Source organism: Salmo salar, chromosome 01 (assembly GCF_965601325.2).
Source record: "Salmo salar chromosome 01, fSalSal1, whole genome shotgun sequence".
Classification (NCBI taxonomy): domain Eukaryota; kingdom Metazoa; phylum Chordata; class Actinopteri; order Salmoniformes; family Salmonidae; genus Salmo; species Salmo salar.
Window position 1 is genome coordinate 103,292,847 of NC_138291.1, and position 17,601 is coordinate 103,310,447.

Here is a 17,601-nt window from a genome sequence, read left to right on the forward strand (position 1 = left end):
TTAAACCAAACTGAATGCTGCGCTCAATGTGGATTAAATGGTGAACTCAATGTTCTGTCTCATTTAACCAGACTACCTCTCCAATGATCTGAAGTGCAAAACGTCTACAGTAGGCAGTTTCTGTGAAAAACACACATGGACTCTTATGATGTTACTGTTTGGAAGGAGACAACAAAGTGACAGCCATCATCGAGGCCTTGCCATGAAGAGGGAGGGGGGAGAGAGAGAGAATGGGGAGAAAGAGAGACAGAGACAGAGACAGAAAGAGGGTGAGAGAGAGAAACTGCTGATGTGATGTTTGCTCAGATCACAGTTTCTCCATGTTTCCCAACTTTAAAATGTGTATCTCTGCGGTGCACTAAAAAGACATGTGACTAGTGGACTCCAGCTGTTAACTGGCTGTACCAAAGCGAGTTGTTTCTAAAAAGTAACTAGGGGAAAGATGAAAACCAAAGCCCAGCATGTCTATATGATCTGGGTCAGACAGACAATATCACCACCAGAACACTGCTAAGATTCCTGATTCTCTGTCTTTCTCTTTCATTTAGTTATTCTCTTCATGACACCAGTATAATAGTAAACTCAGCAAAAAAAGAAACGTCCCTTTTTCAGGACCCTGTCTTTCAAAGGTAATTCATAAAAATCAAAATAACTTCACAGATCTTCATTGTACAGGGTTTAACTCTTGCATCTAGACGTTCCGCTAGCGGAACGCCTCACCAATATCCAATGGTAGAGCGTGGCGTGAAATACAAAAACCTTAAAAATGCTATAACTTCAATTTCTCAAACATATGACTATTTTACACCATTTGAAAGATAAGACTCTCATTAATCCAACCTCATTGTCCGATTTCAAAAAGGCTTTACAGCGAAAGCAAAACATTAGATTATGTTAGGAGAGTACACAGCCAAAAATAATCACACAGCCATTTTCAAAGCAAGCATATATGTCACAAAAACCCAAACCACAGCTAAATGCAACACTGACCTTTGATGATCTTCATTAGATGACACTCCTAGGATATTATGTTATACAATACATGCATGTTTTGTTCAATCAAGTTCATATTTATATCAAAAAACAGCTTTTTACATTAGCATGTGATGTTCAGAACTAGCATACCCACCGAAAACTTCCGGTGAATTTACTAAATTACTCATCCTAAACGTTGACAAAATACATAACAATTATTTTAGGAATTATAGATACAGAACTCCTTTATGCAATCGCAATGTCAGATTTTAAAATAGCTTTTCGGCGAAAGCACATTTTGCAATATTCTGAGTACATAGCTCAGCCATCACAGGCTAGCTATTCAGACACCCGCCAACTTCGGGGCTCACTAAACTCAGAATTACTATTTGAAAAATGGTATTACCTTTGCTGTTCTTCGTCAGAATGCACTCCCAGGACTTCTACTTCAACAACAAATGTTGTTTTGGTTCCAAATAATCCATAGTGTCACAGAAGTTGTCATGGAGAGAAGAGGACCAAGGCGCAGCGGGATTGTGGACACTCATGTTAATTAAATAAAACACGTGAAGCATCCACTTGAAAACAACAATAAACAGTACTTCCAACAGCAACAGTCTTGCAGGCACATACAATGCAGTGCAAGGACAACCACCCACAACCCCAAAGAAAAACACACACACCTATATAGGACTTCCAATCAAAGGCAACTCAACACACCTGCCTTCAATTGGAAGTCCCAATCACCAACACAACATTTAACAAACACAAACCACCTGCCACATCCTGACCAAGATTAACACAATTACGCCCTCTGCTGGTCAGGACGTGACAGTACCCCCCCTCAAGGTGCAGACCCCGGGATGCACCTAAAAAAAGAAAAACACAAGAAAATCCCCAATACCCCAACAAAACCAACAAACAATAACCCCTAAACAATAAGGGAGGGAAGGGAGGGTGGCTGCCGTCACCGACGGCACTGTGCTACACCCTCCCTCCCCAACCCACCTATCCTGGAGGGGGCTCAGGTGCAGGACGTGGACCTTGCTCCACCTTCGGTGTCGCCCACTTCGGTGGCGCTGCTAGCTGCGCCAGGCAGACGGGCCACTTGGGCTGACCCTGGCAGACGGACCACTCGGGCTGGGCCAGAGGACAGGAGGGCCACTCGGGCTGGGCCGGAGGACAGGAGGGCCACTCGGGCTGGGCCGGAGGACAGGAGGGCCACTCGGGCTGGGCCAGAGGGCAGGAGGGCCACTCGGGCTGGACCGGAGGGCAGGAGGGCCACTCGGGCTGGACCGGAGGACAGGAGGGCCACTCGGGCTGGGCCGGAGGGCAGGAGGGCCACTCGGGCTGGGCCGGAGGACAGGAGGGCCACTCGGGCTGGGCCGGAGGGCAGGAGGGCCACTCGGGCTGGGCCGGAGGACAGGAGGGCCACTCGGGCTGGGCCGGAGGGCAGGAGGGCCACTCGGGCTGGGCCGGAGGACAGGAGGGCCACTCGGGCTGGACAGGAGGACCACTCGGGCTGATCTTGACTGACGGGCCACTCTGACAGCTCCGAACAGGCAGGGCACTCTGGCAGCCCCAAACAGGCGGGCCACTCTGGCAGATCCGGACTGTCGGGCCACTCTGGCAGATCCAGACAGGCAGGGCACTCTGGCAGCCCCGAACAGGAAGGCCACTCTGGCAGTTCCGGGCAGTCGGGCCACTCTGGCAGTTCCGGGCAGTCGGGCCACTCTGGCAGTTCCGGGCAGTCGGGCCACTCTGGCAGTTCCGGGCAGTCGGGCCACTCTGGCAGTTCCGGGCAGTCGGGTCACTCGGGCAGATCCGGGCAGTCGGGCCCCTCGGGCAGATCCGGGCAGTCGGGCCACTCTGGCATCTCCGGGCAGACGGGCCACTCTGGCAGCTCCTGACTAGCGGGCGGCTCTGGCGGCTCCTGACTGGCGGGCGGCTCTGGCGGCTCCTGACTGGCGGGCAGCTCTGGTGACTCCTGACTGGCGGGCAGCTCTGGCGACTTACGACTGGCGGGCAGCTCTGGCGACTTACGACTGGCGGGCAGCTCTGGCGACTTACGACTGGCGGGCAGCTCTGGTGACTCTTGACTGGCGGGCAGCTCTGGTGACTCCTGACTGGCGGGCAGCTCTGGCGACTTACGACTGGCGGGCAGCTCTGGCGACTTACGACTGGTGGGCAGCTCTGGCGACTCTTGACTGGCGGGCAGCTCTGGTGACTCTTGACTGGCGGGCAGCTCTGGTGACTGTTGACTGGAGAGGCTGGGCTGACGCACTAGACTCCTGATGCGTGGGGCTGGTACTGGACGTGCCAGCCTGGAGACACGCACCTCAATGCTAGTGCGTTTAGCGGGAAACACCGGACCGTAGAGGCGCACTGGCGGTCTTGAGTGCAGGGTTGGCATCACCCCTTCAGGCTCGATGCTCACACTCCCCTGGCACATGCGGGGCGCTGGTACTGCGCTTACCGGCCTGAAAATGCCAGGCCTCACCACAGCACCTACCCCAAAGCATGGGACCTGTCCAGTGTGTTTTCTTCCAAAAAGGGTAAGGGGAGCTGGCCTGGGTCTCCCATCTCGCCCCGCCAAACAGCCCTTGTGCCCCCCCAAAAAAATTATTGGGGCTGCCTCTCGGGCTCTACCTGCCTCCCAGGCAGGTTGTCGCAGTGCACCCGCAATTGCTCCCATGTCCAGTCAATCCTCTCCTCCAGTATTTCCAGCGACCAGGAATCCATCACCTTCCGAGCGCGCTGCTTCCAACTTTCCTCATGTGGCTTCCTCCTCTTCCGCTGCTTGGTCCTTTGGTGGTGGGTGGTTCTGTCACAGAAGTTGTCATGGAGAGAAGAGGACCAAGGCGCAGCGGGATTGTGGACACTCATGTTTATTAACCTGTTTAGGATAGGGGGCAGTATTGACACGGCTGGATAAAAAACATACCCGATTTAATCTGGTTACCACTCCTACCCAGTAACTAGAATATGCATATACTTATTACATATGGATAGAAAACACCCTACATTTTCTAAAACTGTTTGAATGGTGTCTCTGAGTATAACAGAACTCAAATGGCAGGTCAAAACCTGAGAGATTCCTTTACAGGAAGTGGCCTGTCTGACCATTTCTTGAACTTCTTTTCCATCTCTATCATTTACTAAGGATCTCTGCTCTAACGTGACACTTCCCACGTCGTCCATAGGCGCTCAGAGCCCGGGAAAAAACAGAATGTCGTCATTCCAGCCCCAGGCTGAAACACATTATCGCCTTTCTCAAGTGGCCGATCAAGGGACACTGGGCTTATGCTCGTGCCCCCGACCGCCCCCGCCTTTGGGATTTTTTCCTCTGTTTGCCGAAAAGGAGATTCCCTGTCGGAATATTATCGCTTTTCTACGAGAAAAATGTCGTAAAAATTGATTTTAAACAGCGGTTGACATGCATCGAAGTACGGTAATGGAATACTTAGAATTTTATTGTCACGAATTGCGCCATGCGCGTGACACTTCTTTACTATTTCGGATAGTGTCTGGAACGCACGAACAAAACGCCGCTATTCGGATATAACGATGGATTATTTTGGACCAAACCAACATTTGTTATTGAAGTAGCTGTCCTGGGTGTGCATTCTGACGAAGACAACAAAAGGTAATGACATTTTTATAATAGTAAATATGATTATGGTGAGTGCTAAACTTGCCGGGTGTCTAAATAGCGAGCCCGTGATGCCTGGGCTATGTACTTAGAATATTGCAAAATGTGCTTTCACCAAAATGCTATTTTAAAATCGGACATATCGAGTGCATAGAGGAGGTCTGTATCTATAATTCTTAAAATAATTGTTATGCTTTTTGTGAACGTTTATCGTGAGTAATTTAGTAAAATGTTAGCGAATTCCCCGGAAGTTTGCGGGGGGTATGCTAGTTCTGAACGTCACATGCTAATGTAAAAAGCTGGTTTTTGATATAAATATGAACTTGATTGAACAAAACATGCATGTATTGTATAACATAATGTCCTAGGGTTGTCATCTGATGAAGATCATCAAAGGTGAGTGCTGCATTTAGCTGTCTTCTGGGTTTTGGTGACATTATATGCTGGCTTGAAAAATGGGTGTCTGATTATTTCTGGCTTGGTACTCTGCTGACATAATCTAATGTTTTGCTTTCGTTGTAAAGCCTTTTTGAAATCGGACAGTGTGGTTAGATTAACGAGAGTCTTATCTTTAAATGGCTGTAAAATAGTCATATGTTTGAGAAATTGAAGTAATAGGATTTTTAAGATTTTGAAAATCGCGCCACAGGCTGCAAGTGGCTGTTACGTAGGTGGGACGAATTCGTCCCGCCTAGCCTAGACAGGCTAACGAGAGTCTTGTCTTTAAATGGCTGTAAAATAGTCATATGTTTGAGAAATTGAAGTAATAGGATTTTTAAGGTTTTGAAAATCGCGCCACAGGCTGGCAGTGGCTGTTACGTAGGTGGGACGAATTCGTCCCGCCTAGCCTAGAGAGGTTAAATAAAACACGTAAAGCATCCACTTGAAAACAACAATAAACAGTACTTATAACAGCAACAGTCTTGCAGGCACATACAATGCAGTGCAAGGACAACCACCCACAACCCCAAAGAAAAACACACACACCTATATAGGACTTCCAATCAAAGGCAACTCAACACACCTGCCTTCAATTGGAAGTCCCAATCACCAACACAACATTTAACAAACACAAACCACCTGCCACATCCTGACCAAGACTAACACAATTACGCCCTCTGCTGGTCAGGACGTGAAACATAGTTATATCCAAATACCTCCGTTTTGTTCGTGCGTTCAGGTCACTATCCGAAGGGTAACGCGCGAGCGCATTTCATAACAAAAAAATTCTAAATGTTCCATTACCGTACTTAGAAGCATGTCAAATGTTGTTTAAAATCAATTTTTATGCAATTTTTCTCTCAAAATAGCGATAATATTCCAACCGGACAACGTTGTATTCATTCAAAGAGGGAAAGAAAAAAATTGCGAGGTCTCGTGAATGCGCATCGCCAGTCTCTCTGTCACCAGGCAGACCACTGAGAAACTGCACTGCTGTTATCTGCCCAGAGACAGGAGACACGTCAATCCGGTTTCTGAAGGCTTTAGATAGCCAATGGAAGCCTTAGAAAATGTTACGTAACAGCACAGATACTGTAATTTCGATAGAGATGCAACAGAAGGACTACAAATTGTCAGACAGGCCACTCCCTGCTTGGAATCTTCTCAGGTTTTTGCCTGCCATATGAGTTCTGTTATACTCACAGACACCATTCAAACAGTTTTAGAAACGTTAGAGTGTTTTCTATCCAAATCTACTAATAATATGCATATTCTTGTTTCTGGGCAAGAGTAGTAACCAGTTTAAATCGGGTACGTTTTTTATCCGGCCGTGAAAATACTGCCCCCTATCCCAGACAGGTTAAACACTGTTTCCCATGCTTGTTCAATGAACCATAAACAATTAATGAACATGCACCTGTGGAACAGTCGTTAAGACACTAACAGCTTACAGACGGTAGGCAATTAAGGTCACAGTTATGAAAACTTAGGACACTAAAGAGGCCTTTCTACTGACTCTGAAAAACACCAAAAGAAAGATGCCCAGGGTCCCTGCTCATCTGCGTCAACATGCCTTAGGCATGCTGCAAGGAGGCATGAGGACTGCAGATGTGGCCAGGGCAATACATTGCAATGTCCGTACTGTGAGACGCCTAAGACAGCGCTAAAGTGAGACAGGACGGACAGCTGATCATCCTCGCAGTGGCAAACCACGTGTAACAACATCTTGCACAGGATCGGTACATCCGAAAATCACACCTGTGGGACATGTACAGGATGGCAACAACAACTGCCCAAGTTACACCAGGAACACACAATCCCTCCATCAGTGCTCAGACTTTCCGCAATAGGCTGAGAGAGGCTGGACTGAGGGCTTGTAGGCCTGTTGTAAGGCAGGTCCTCACCAGACATCACTGACAACAGTGCCTAACAGTGCCAGATGCCTATGGGCACAAACCCACTGTCGCTGGACCAGACTGGACTGGCAAAAAGTGCTCTTTACTGATGAGTCGCGGTTTTGTCTCACCAGGAGCGATGGTCGGATTCGCGTTTATCATCGAAGGAATGAGCATTACACTGAGGCCTGTACTCTGGAGCGGGATCAATTTGGAGGTGGAGAGTCCGTCATGGTCTGGGGCGGTGTGTCACAGCATCATCGGACTGAGCTTGTTGTCATTGCAGGTAATCTCAATGCTGTGCGTTGCAGGGAAGACATCTTCCTCCCTCATGTGGTACCCTTCCTGCAGGCTCATTCTGACATGACCCTCCAGCATGACAATGCCACCAGCCATACTGCTCGTTCTGTGCGTGATTTTCTGCAAGACAGGAATGTCAGTGTTCTGCCATGGCCAGTGCAGAGTCCGGATCTCAATCCCATTGAGCACGTCTGGGACCTGTTGGATCGGAGGGTGAGGGCTAGGGCCATTCCCCCCAGAAATGTCAGGGAACTTGCAGGTGCCTTGGTGGAAGAGTGGGGTAACGTCTCATAGCAAGAACTGGCAAATCTGGTGCAGTCCATGAGGAGGAGATGCACGGCAGTACTTAATGCAGCTGGTGGCCACACCAGATACTGACTGTTACTTTTAATTTTGACCCCCCCTTTGTTCAGGGACACATTATTCCATTTCTGTTAGTCACATGTCTGTGGAACATGTTCAGTTTATGTCTCAGTTGTTGAATCTTGTTATGTTCATAAAAATATTTACACATGTTAAGTTTGCTGAAAATAAACGCAGTTGACAGTGAGAGGACATTTCTTTTTTTGCTGAGTTTATAAACACATCTGCTATGGAGACAGTTAAAACAACATGCCAATCTTTCTTTGTGCTACCTTGCATGCCATCAGTTTGTGACTTACATCATAGGCAGGGGTCTGTCTATGACTATGATCTTGCATCTGGGCCCCTAAGAAAATGGTCCGCTGTGCATGTGCTAAGACCAGGGCCGGCTCCAGCCATAAGCGACACAAACGGGTGGGATGGTGTTCTGGGGAGTAAGGGGCGACTAGTTGCTAGGGAGGGGCATGGTTTTTGAGAGTTGGAGGTTGGATGGAGACATGTTGGCTGGGTGGGGTTGGGGGAATGGGATGAGAGATTGGGGGTGGAAACATGTTGGCTGGGTGGGGTTGGGGGAATGGGATGGGAGGTTGGGGTGGAGACATGTTGGCTGGGTGGGGCTGGGGGGATGGGAGGTTGGGGTGGAGACATGTTGGCTGGGTGGGGTTGGGGGAATGGGATGGGAGGGGAGGTTGGGGTGGAGACATGTTGGCTGGGTGGGGTTGGGGGGATGGGAGGTTGGGGTGGAGACATGTTTGCTGGGTGGGGTTGGGGGTATGGGATGGGAGGTTGGGGTGGAGACATGTTGGCTGGGTGGGGTTGGGGGAATGGGATGGGAGGTTGGGAGTAGAGACATGTTGGCTGGGTGGGGTTGGGGGAATGGGATTGGAGGTTGGGAGTGGAGACATGTTGGCTGGGTGGGGTTGGGGGATGGGAGGTTGGGGGTGGAGACATGTTGGCTGGGTGGGGCTGGGGGATGGGAGGTTGGGGGTGGAGACATGTTGGCTGGGTGGGGTTGGGGGAATGGGATGGGAGGTTGGGGTGGAGACATGTTGGCTGGGTGGGGTTGGGGGAATGGGATGGGAGGTTGGGGTGGAGACATGTTGGCTGGGTGGGGTTGGGGGAATGGGATGGGAGGTTGGGGGTGGAGACATGTTGGCTGGGTGGGGTTGGGGGAATGGGATGGGAGGTTGGGGTGGAGACATGTTGGCTGGGTGGGGTTGGGGGAATGGGAGGTTGGGTGGAGACATGTTGGCTGGGTGGGGTTGGGGGAATGGGATGGGAGGTTGGGGGTGGAGACATGTTGGCTGGGTGGGGTTGGGATGGGAGGTTGGTGGAGGAGACCCACTTCTTTTTTTGTTTTATTTACCTGTATAGACAATGTATTTTTACTTCATCTTTATAATATGATCAAAATTATCAATACTGTAGTTATGTAACATTTTCTCTCCTCCCCATGACATAATTTGTTGAGCTGCAGAAAACTTGCTTTAAAACTGCTAAAATGTCTCTCTGCCCCATGGTAAAATGAGTAGAATTGTATGAAATGTGTTATAAAACTGCAACATTTTCATTTTCTCTCCACCCTGTGGCAAAATGTGTAGAACTGCAGGAAATTAAAACAAATGTTTTCTCTGCTGTCAAGAGGGGGCCACTAATAAGATTTGACCTGCTTGTTGAGGTCACCCCAACCAAGGGCCCCCAAAAGGCTATGGGTAAGACTAAGAGTAAGCTTCAACCTTTCTATAGCGCACCTGGCAACTGCAGGGGCATCAATCAATTTGTATTTACTGGCATTCTGTGTGGAAACGGTGGCATGCCAAAGACTGGCTGGATTCATATATCCTTTGATTGGAATAATATGCCTATAACTGACTAGTGTACTAAAATGCTAGAAACATGCTAGAAACCAACACCTCAAAAACATGACTAAGACTGACATACTTGGCTACTCTTTCCTTATTAGAACATTCCTCAGTTATTACTGCCCTATTGGCTATTTTGGTAAGCTACTGTCCGTTCTGTTTCCCTGCGTATTGTTCCTGTCAAAATAAGACAAGGACGTCTCTAAATGACGCGCGCTTCATCTATCTCCATCTATTGTTTGTTTTATGACCCCTCTCCATGAGCCAACCGAAACCCCAGGAACGAAGGAATGTCAGTGGAATATACGAGTCATTCCTATCTGACAACATAGAGGGGAGCAGAAGTAGAAGGGAACTACTTATTTCCAGACCAGATACAGTACTACTTGCCAGCAACGCGGGAGCATCCACATTCCTAAAAACACACAACAGCCAGTGAGTCGGTCGCGGTCGGGCGTTTTAACCCTCAAAATTGAAGTCAGTCTGAACAGTCAGTGTCCTAAATGACTTTGACTAAATGATCACGCGACACATCGCTAGAGGATCAGTATTCCCCCATCAGTAAGCAGCGCGTTGTGTCCCGCCCATGTACTGACCATAGTGGATCAGTGTGAATTGCTGACTTGATTTTGGTGCCTAAAGGTGATATTTAACGAATGAAAAATTATTAGGCTATAGGATACAGATATTATCTAAATTTGACAAACGAATGTTACAGAAGCCACATTAATTCACTGTACACTTGAACAGGCATCGGTGAACTATAGCCTAATATAATGAATGCTGGTGGTCTGGTCTGATTAAAAAGTAGAACAAATCCTATACTGTAGTTTGAATAGGTAGGCTGCAGTTGATGTGCTCGCTTTAAGAATTGTTAAAATTCCGAGCTATTAAATAAACTAACAGAAAAACTTGTGTGTAAAAGTTTTGGGAACGTTTTGAAAAATACTGCACTCCAAAGACTATATGTTATAGAGCGGATATATTTGTAATTTACAGCCACATGGAAACCGTGACCAAGCTTTGCGCTCCCAGACAGAGGAGTGTCCAGAACATGTTGAATGGGGTGCCGCTTTAAACATATATAAACAAATTACGCTATCAGAACGGAATTATGTAATTCCGCCTTAGAAATCTGATCCAAACATTGTTGAATGGGGTGGCAAGGTGGGGCACAGACCCAATTTAGGGGGGCCATAACATGTTTAACCTTAATCGATGCATGGTGGGTTTTTTCAAATATAATTATGATGGGTCAACGCATTAAATACTTCAGCTTAGGTCAGGTTAAAATAATTCATAAATCATTTCCAAAAGTCTTCTTACAAAATGGATTAACTTTTAATGTGTCATGAACACAACCAGTCATGATGTTTTCATCTGATTGTCAAACAAAGTAATTTCAAAATGTAGGTTAACTAGGTTACTTGCGCATGTTCTTCTACTCCAAAATATATCCAGCATCCAAACAGTGCACTCTGCACCCGCCATTTAAATGGAAAGAGACATCTATTACTAACACCATAAGTGTAATGACATTCAGCCTACAAAGTTTCGTGTATTCATGGGTGCCCAAAATGTTTAACCCCAAATATAAATAAACAAACGTATAAAATGATTTGTGATTTTCCTGAGTTACAGTTCATATAAGGAAATCAGTCAATTTAAGTAATTTCATTAGGCCCTTTTAGGCCAAACAGCATCAGATACTTGGGCTACACATATGAAAACAGAGAGCCGCTGTTTCGCTCACTCAGATGCTTTCTCTGGTGAGATTGATTAGTCTTGCTGTCTGTACAATAATTTCTGGGGGGGAGGGACTGGGGTGGCCAATCAGAATTCAGGGGGGCCGTCACACTGGGCCACCACCTGGACACACCACTGCTCCCAGACCTAAAAGCCAGCGCAAGCCTTACATCCGACCTCGCTGTTGCGTTTTCTCCATCAATAACTCCTCCCCGAAACCCGATTCCGTTGGAACATCGGTAATGAAGTGGGCTTGATAGAGAGGTTGGATTGGGGAACGAGAGACCGCGAGGGAGGGGCCCCGGGACCGGTAAATGCCGCTTTAAACAGATATAAGCAAATGACGCTATCAGAACGGAATTATGTAATTCCGATTTAGAAATTGAATCCAAACATTTCATACTTAAACTTGACTGACAGGGTCATAGTGAGGAGTATATAGGAGGGAGGGAGACTGGTGCCTAAGCCACTATCGCTCGAGTCCTCCCTACATAATGTAGATCTAGTGAAGTAAACCAGCGGGCTTTACATCTTACGCACCAGGTTACAGGAGTTATTCCGTTTTCATTACACTATTCATATTTGTTTGAAAAATATATTTGTTATTACCTTCTTTTTTATTATTGGACATCTAACGGATTTTTTTAAAGGGAATTTGCACTTTCACCCGGTAAATTGTTGCATTCCAATGTGCATGGGGAATTGTTTTGCATTTTCAAAAACAATCAGCAATGTTACCATAAGTTTCAAATTTACTGCTAGTCAGAATAATTTAGTTAAAGAATGTAGCACACATATTTTGTTATGTGATTGATTCGTTTTGTTAAACGTTATGCATTTGCAGAAATGTTGTTTTAGAAGTAGTGTATAATTGTTTCCCAATAGCCTATAACAGCCCACATACAGTATGTGCACGTTGTAAGGTGTAAGGTGTATTGTATCTTCCTCGATAAACCTGTGTTAGTTTTGGAGACAGTTAGGCTCCTTCATAGCGTTGCTATTGTTGAAGCTTGTGGCATGACATGACTGAGAACTTCACTATTCACAGTTGCAATGAACTTGGTGTCGCTTTGTGACAGCTGAGCAGAGGGCGAATACAAAATAGATAGCCTACAAAGATTTTACTTATGAGATAGTCATTACAATCGTGATGAAGCTAACAACTTTCAATTTGCCGTTTCCCTGGATAATAATCAGCGTTTGTGTCTCTTGTGTTTTGAAGGAGATATGATACTCAGAAGTCTCAACTTGCTGCCGATTTTATTACTTTGCTCCTCAGCGCTACCTCAAGGTAAATCTACTCATGCATAAAGTTTATACGACTTTTCATCATCATTATCATAACCTCAATGCCATTTCATTTTTATTGTTAAATAATGATGTGATGTATGTTTCATACTAATTAGATTTTTGTAAATGTATCATGAGTGAATATGATACTGTCACTTTTCCTTGTGCATGAAAGCATACCCAGTTAAGTTATAGCCAGCGCTCTCCAACCCTGTTCCTGGAGATTTTAATACCAACCCTGTTCATGGGGAGCTACCTTTCTGTTGGTTTTAACTCCAACCCTGTTCATGGAGAGCTACCTTTCTGTAGGTTTTAACTCCAACCCTGTCCTGGAGAACTACCTTTCTGTAGGTTTTAACTCCAACCCTGTCCTGGAGAGCTATCTTTCTGTAGGTTTTAACTCCAACCCTGTCCTGGAGAGCTACCTTTCTGTAGGTTTTAACGCCAACCCTGTCCGTTTGAGCTACCTTTCTGTAGGTTTTAACTCCAACCCTGTCCTGGAGAGCTACCTTTCTGTAGGTTTTAACTCCAACCCTGTCCTGGAGAGCTATCTTTCTGTAGGTTTTAACTCCAACCCTGTCCTGGAGAGCTACCTTTCTGTAGGTTTTAACTCCAACCCTGTCCTGGAGAGCTACCTTTCTGTAGGTTTTAACTCCAACTCTGTCCTGGAGAGCTACCTTTCTGTTGGTTTTAACTCCAACCCTGTCCCGGAGAGCTACCTTTCTGTAGGTTTTAACTCCAACCCTGTCCCGGAGAGCTACCTTTCTGTAGGTTTTAACTCCATCCCTGTCCTGGAGAGCTACCTTTTTGTAGGTTTTAACTCCAACCCTGTCCTGGAGAGCTACCTTTCTGTAGGTTTTAACTCCAACCCTGTCCTGGAGAGCTACCTTTCTGTTGGTTTTAAATCCAACCCTGTCCTGGAGAACTACCTTTCTGTAGGTTTTAACTCCAACCCTGTCCTGGAGAGCTACCTTTCTGTAGGTTTTAACTCCAACCCTGTCCTGGAGAGCTACCTTTCTGTAGGTTTTAACTCCAACCCTGTCCTGGAGAGCTACCTTTCTGTTGGTTTTAACTCCAACCCTGTCCTGGAGAGCTACCATCCTGTAGATTTTTTTGCTTCAAACCTAATCTAGCACACCTGATTCTAATAATTAGATGATTGATAAACCGAATCAAGTTAGTTACAACTGGGGTTGGAACAAAAACCTACAGGAGAGTCGCTCTCCAGGACAGCCAGGTCACCCATGATACAAGTCAGTATTCAACATCGTCCATCTATGTCTGAGGACGTTGGGAGACGATGTGGAAACCACCCACTAGGGGCGTTGTTACCTTCAAGAGGTTTCAGTTTTCCTAGGGTGTTGTGGAAGGCGACAGCGGATGGGTATAAGCATCTGTCTCTGATTCTAAAGGTTGCAAGTTTGAATCCAGTGACAGAAAGTTGTTTTTTATATTTTAGTTTTAAGCCTATCCCAACCTTAACCCTTACCATAACCATTTGGATTTTGGGGTTAATGCCCTAACCTTAAACATTCCTAAACTTAATCCAAACCTTAAAAATTCAGAGTTAATGCCTAAACTTAGACTTTTGAAAATTTGACATTTGCAACAACTTCGAAATTTGACTTTTGAGAAACATGGATGAACGTCTAATTCTGATGTGAGACTTTGACAGCTGGTTGCAGCAGGAACAGGGTAGGAGAGCCCCACTATAGACTTAGCTATAATCACTTGGTCAGATTTTCTTCGAATGCTTTGCTGTTTCATCAAGCTAATTGGCTGTACACGTTCTCCTCTCCCTATCTATCCCCTGTACGACTGATTGAAGATGGCGAGGTCACATCGGATGACGACACAACATTTGACCTGTTTGATATTAGCGGTATCACACGCAAGACTCTGGGCGCCAAGCAATTCCGCGGCCAAGACACAGACAACCCTGCTTACCGCTTCATCCGCTTCGACCATTTGCCCTCAGTGAGCGCGCCCGTGCTCAAACAGATACTTCAGCAAATCCAGAACAATGAGGGCTTCGTGTTCGTGGCCAGCATGCGCCAGGACCGCGGATCGCGAGGAACCCTCATCGCCATGGAAGACGCCAACGGCCAGCGGCAGTTTGAAATAGTCTCCAATGGTCGTGCCAACACGCTGGACCTTGTCTTCTGGGTGGACGGCTCCCAAAATGTTGTCTCCTTCGAGGATGTTGACCTGTCTGACTCGCAGTGGAAGAATATCACACTTCATGTTCATGGCGAAAACGCAAATCTGTTTGTGGGCTGCAGTCTCATCGACAGCTTCATCTTGGATGAGCCGTTCTACGAGCACCTGCAGGCGGAGGGGAGCCGAATGTTCGTCGCTAAGGGATCCATCCGTGAAAACCACTTCAGGGTAAGAATTACTTTTGTCCAGAAAAGTAGTGCACCAGATATAGGGAATAGGACACCATTTCAGATCTTGCCCCTTAAGTCATTCTGCATCTAATGTTAGCCAGTAAGACTAACTCATTCTGTATTTTTTTTACTTGACATACAAGCTCAAGGTAAGTGAATAGTAAAGAAGTTGTTCCTGGCTGCTAGTCCAATGTGACACATAACAGCCTCTTGTCTTGTCACACAGGGGTTACTGCAGAACGTTCGCTTCATGTTCGACACACCCGTGGATGACGTTCTTAGGAACAAGGGCTGTGAAGTCACTAAGCCAGGTAAGAGACAGTTGGATTTTGGCTAACATTACTGTACTGGTCGTGTTTATTAGGCACCAAATGGAGAGAAAAAACTGTTTGAAACAAGGAGGGACTACCTGGACTTATCCATTGAGAGACACTTGTTTCTGTTAAACAGGAACGGACTACCTGGACTTGTCCAATGAGAAAGGATCATTTTAGTTTTCCATTGCAAAAAAATTATAGAATGTTTTCTGTTGTGTGCCCTAAGAACATGCCCCTGTAGTTTAGATAGACTGAGACCTACCAATAGGGGGCGATATGATATGAAGGCCTAAAGATATTTCAAGGACATAATCTCAAATCTAATGTTGTATTATGTTACAGCAACTGTCCTTTATTAACCTTTTCTCAAACCGGTGTGTGCTGTTAGCCAACTGTTATGGTCCTTGTCATCCCAAGTTTGGCAACATAGAATGATCATAGAAATGGCCAAGACAGCACAAACAGATCTGGGACCAAGCTGGTCCTTTTTGGGGATCTGTGCTATTGTTTTCATGCTCTAAATATCCTGATGACGTGACCTCAATTTGTCATTCCCGATCTGCTTCAAACTTACTTTTAAGCCCCATCCAAAGCAGATGCGACTGAACCAACCATCCTGCTGCCTTACTGGGTGCATCCCAACTGGCACCCTATTTCCTATTTAGTGTACTTCTTTGGTCACAAGTACTGCACTACATAGGGAATCAGCGGGAATACGGTGCCATTTGTGACGCAGTCACAGTCACATGCAACCTCTTACAGCTCTGTGGTTCTGCATTTAATTTAGATAAAACCATATCACATTTCCCCAACAGACCAAACCTCTTACAGCTCTGTGGTTCTGCATTTCATTTAGATAAAACCATATCACATTTCCCCAACAGACCCAACCACTTAAAAATATGGAGTTCTTCCTTATATCCATTGTGTCTGGTTCTATCACTTTTTTGGGTCTTTCATTTTAGTGGGTCATAGAAAGATTGCAGATGTGGAGATATCTGACAGTATTACATCATGTTAACGGAAATCACTGTGTCAGTGTGGTGGCGTGAGGTCAACCTGTGTGTGTGTGTGTGTGTGTGTGTGTGTGTGGTGTGTGTGCGTGCGTGCGCTGCGGTCAACAAACAAAAGGAGATACAGACGCTAACATTTGTTTCCATTGACAGTGGACTGGCTGGGTAATGATGGTTGAGAAAAACAGAAGGCTAATGTTTGGGGAGGAAAATAAAAGAGTAATGATGGGGAGGAAAATAAAAGAGTAATGATGGAGGATAACAGAAGGGTAATGATGGGGGAGGATAACAGAAGGGTAATGATGGGGGAGGATAACAGAAGGGTAATGATGGGGAGGATAACAGAAGGGTAATGATGGGGGAGGAAAACAGAAGGGTAATGATGGGGGAGGATAACAGAAGGGTAATGATGGGGGAGGATAACAGAAGGGTAATGATGGGGGAGGATAACAGAAGGGTAATGATGGGGGAGGATAACAGAAGGGTAATGATGGGGGAGGATTACAGAAGGGTAATGATGGGGGAGGATAACAGAAGGGTAATGATGGGGGAGGATAACAGAAGGGTAATGATGGGGAGGATAACAGAAGGGTAATGATGGGGAGGAAAATAAAAGAGTAGTGATGGGGAGGATAACAGAAGGGTAATGATGGGGGAGGATAACAGAAGGGTAATGATGGGGAGGAAAATAAAAGAGTAGTGATGGCGGAGGATAACAGAAGGGTAATGATGGGGGAGGAATACAGAAGGGTAATGATGGGGAGGATAACAGAAGGGTAATGATGGGGAGGATAACAGAAGGGTAATGATGGGGAGGATAACAGAAGGGTAATGATGGGGGAGGATAACAGAAGGGTAATGATGGGGGAGGATAACAGAAGGGTAATGATGGGGGAGGATTACAGAAGGGTAATGATGGGGGAGGATAACAGAAGGGTAATGATGGGGGAGGATAACAGAAGGGTAATGATGGGGAGGATAACAGAAGGGTAATGATGGGGAGGAAAATAAAAGAGTAGTGATGGGGAGGATAACAGAAGGGTAATGATGGGGGAGGATAACAGAAGGGTAATGATGGGGAGGAAAATAAAAGAGTAGTGATGGCGGAGGATAACAGAAGGGTAATGATGGGGGAGGAATACAGAAGGGTAATGATGGGGAGGATAACAGAAGGGTAATGATGGGGAGGATAACAGAAGGGTAATGATGGGGAGGATAACAGAAGGGTAATGATGGGGAGGATAACAGAAGGGTAATGATGGGGAGGATAACAGAAGGGTAATGATGGGGAGGATAACAGAAGGGTAATGATGGGGAGGATAACAGAAGGGTAATGATGGGGAGGATAACAGAAGGG

General features: G+C 46.2%; 1 protein-coding gene across 5 annotated transcripts in view; it reads left to right on the forward strand.

The window, feature by feature from the left end:
• Window positions 1–11,398: 11,398 nt before the first annotated feature.
• The window catches only part of LOC106611257 (thrombospondin-2), a 44,168-nt gene continuing 37,965 nt past the window's right edge, over window positions 11,399–17,601 (forward strand). For 2 of the 5 annotated variants that reach the window (XM_014211275.3, XM_014211300.3), the window contains exons 1-4: window positions 11,600–11,904; window positions 12,457–12,525; window positions 14,353–14,912; window positions 15,141–15,225. In XM_014211275.3, the coding sequence (XP_014066750.1) occupies window positions 12,462–12,525; window positions 14,353–14,912; window positions 15,141–15,225 (709 nt within the window). In that variant the 5' untranslated portion in view covers window positions 11,600–11,904; window positions 12,457–12,461. Of the gene's footprint in view, window positions 11,545–11,599; window positions 11,905–12,456; window positions 12,526–14,352; window positions 14,913–15,140; window positions 15,226–17,601 lie in introns of those variants that run through there. The other 3 variants (XM_014211281.3, XM_014211291.3, XM_014211308.3) reach the window with 3 other exon arrangements.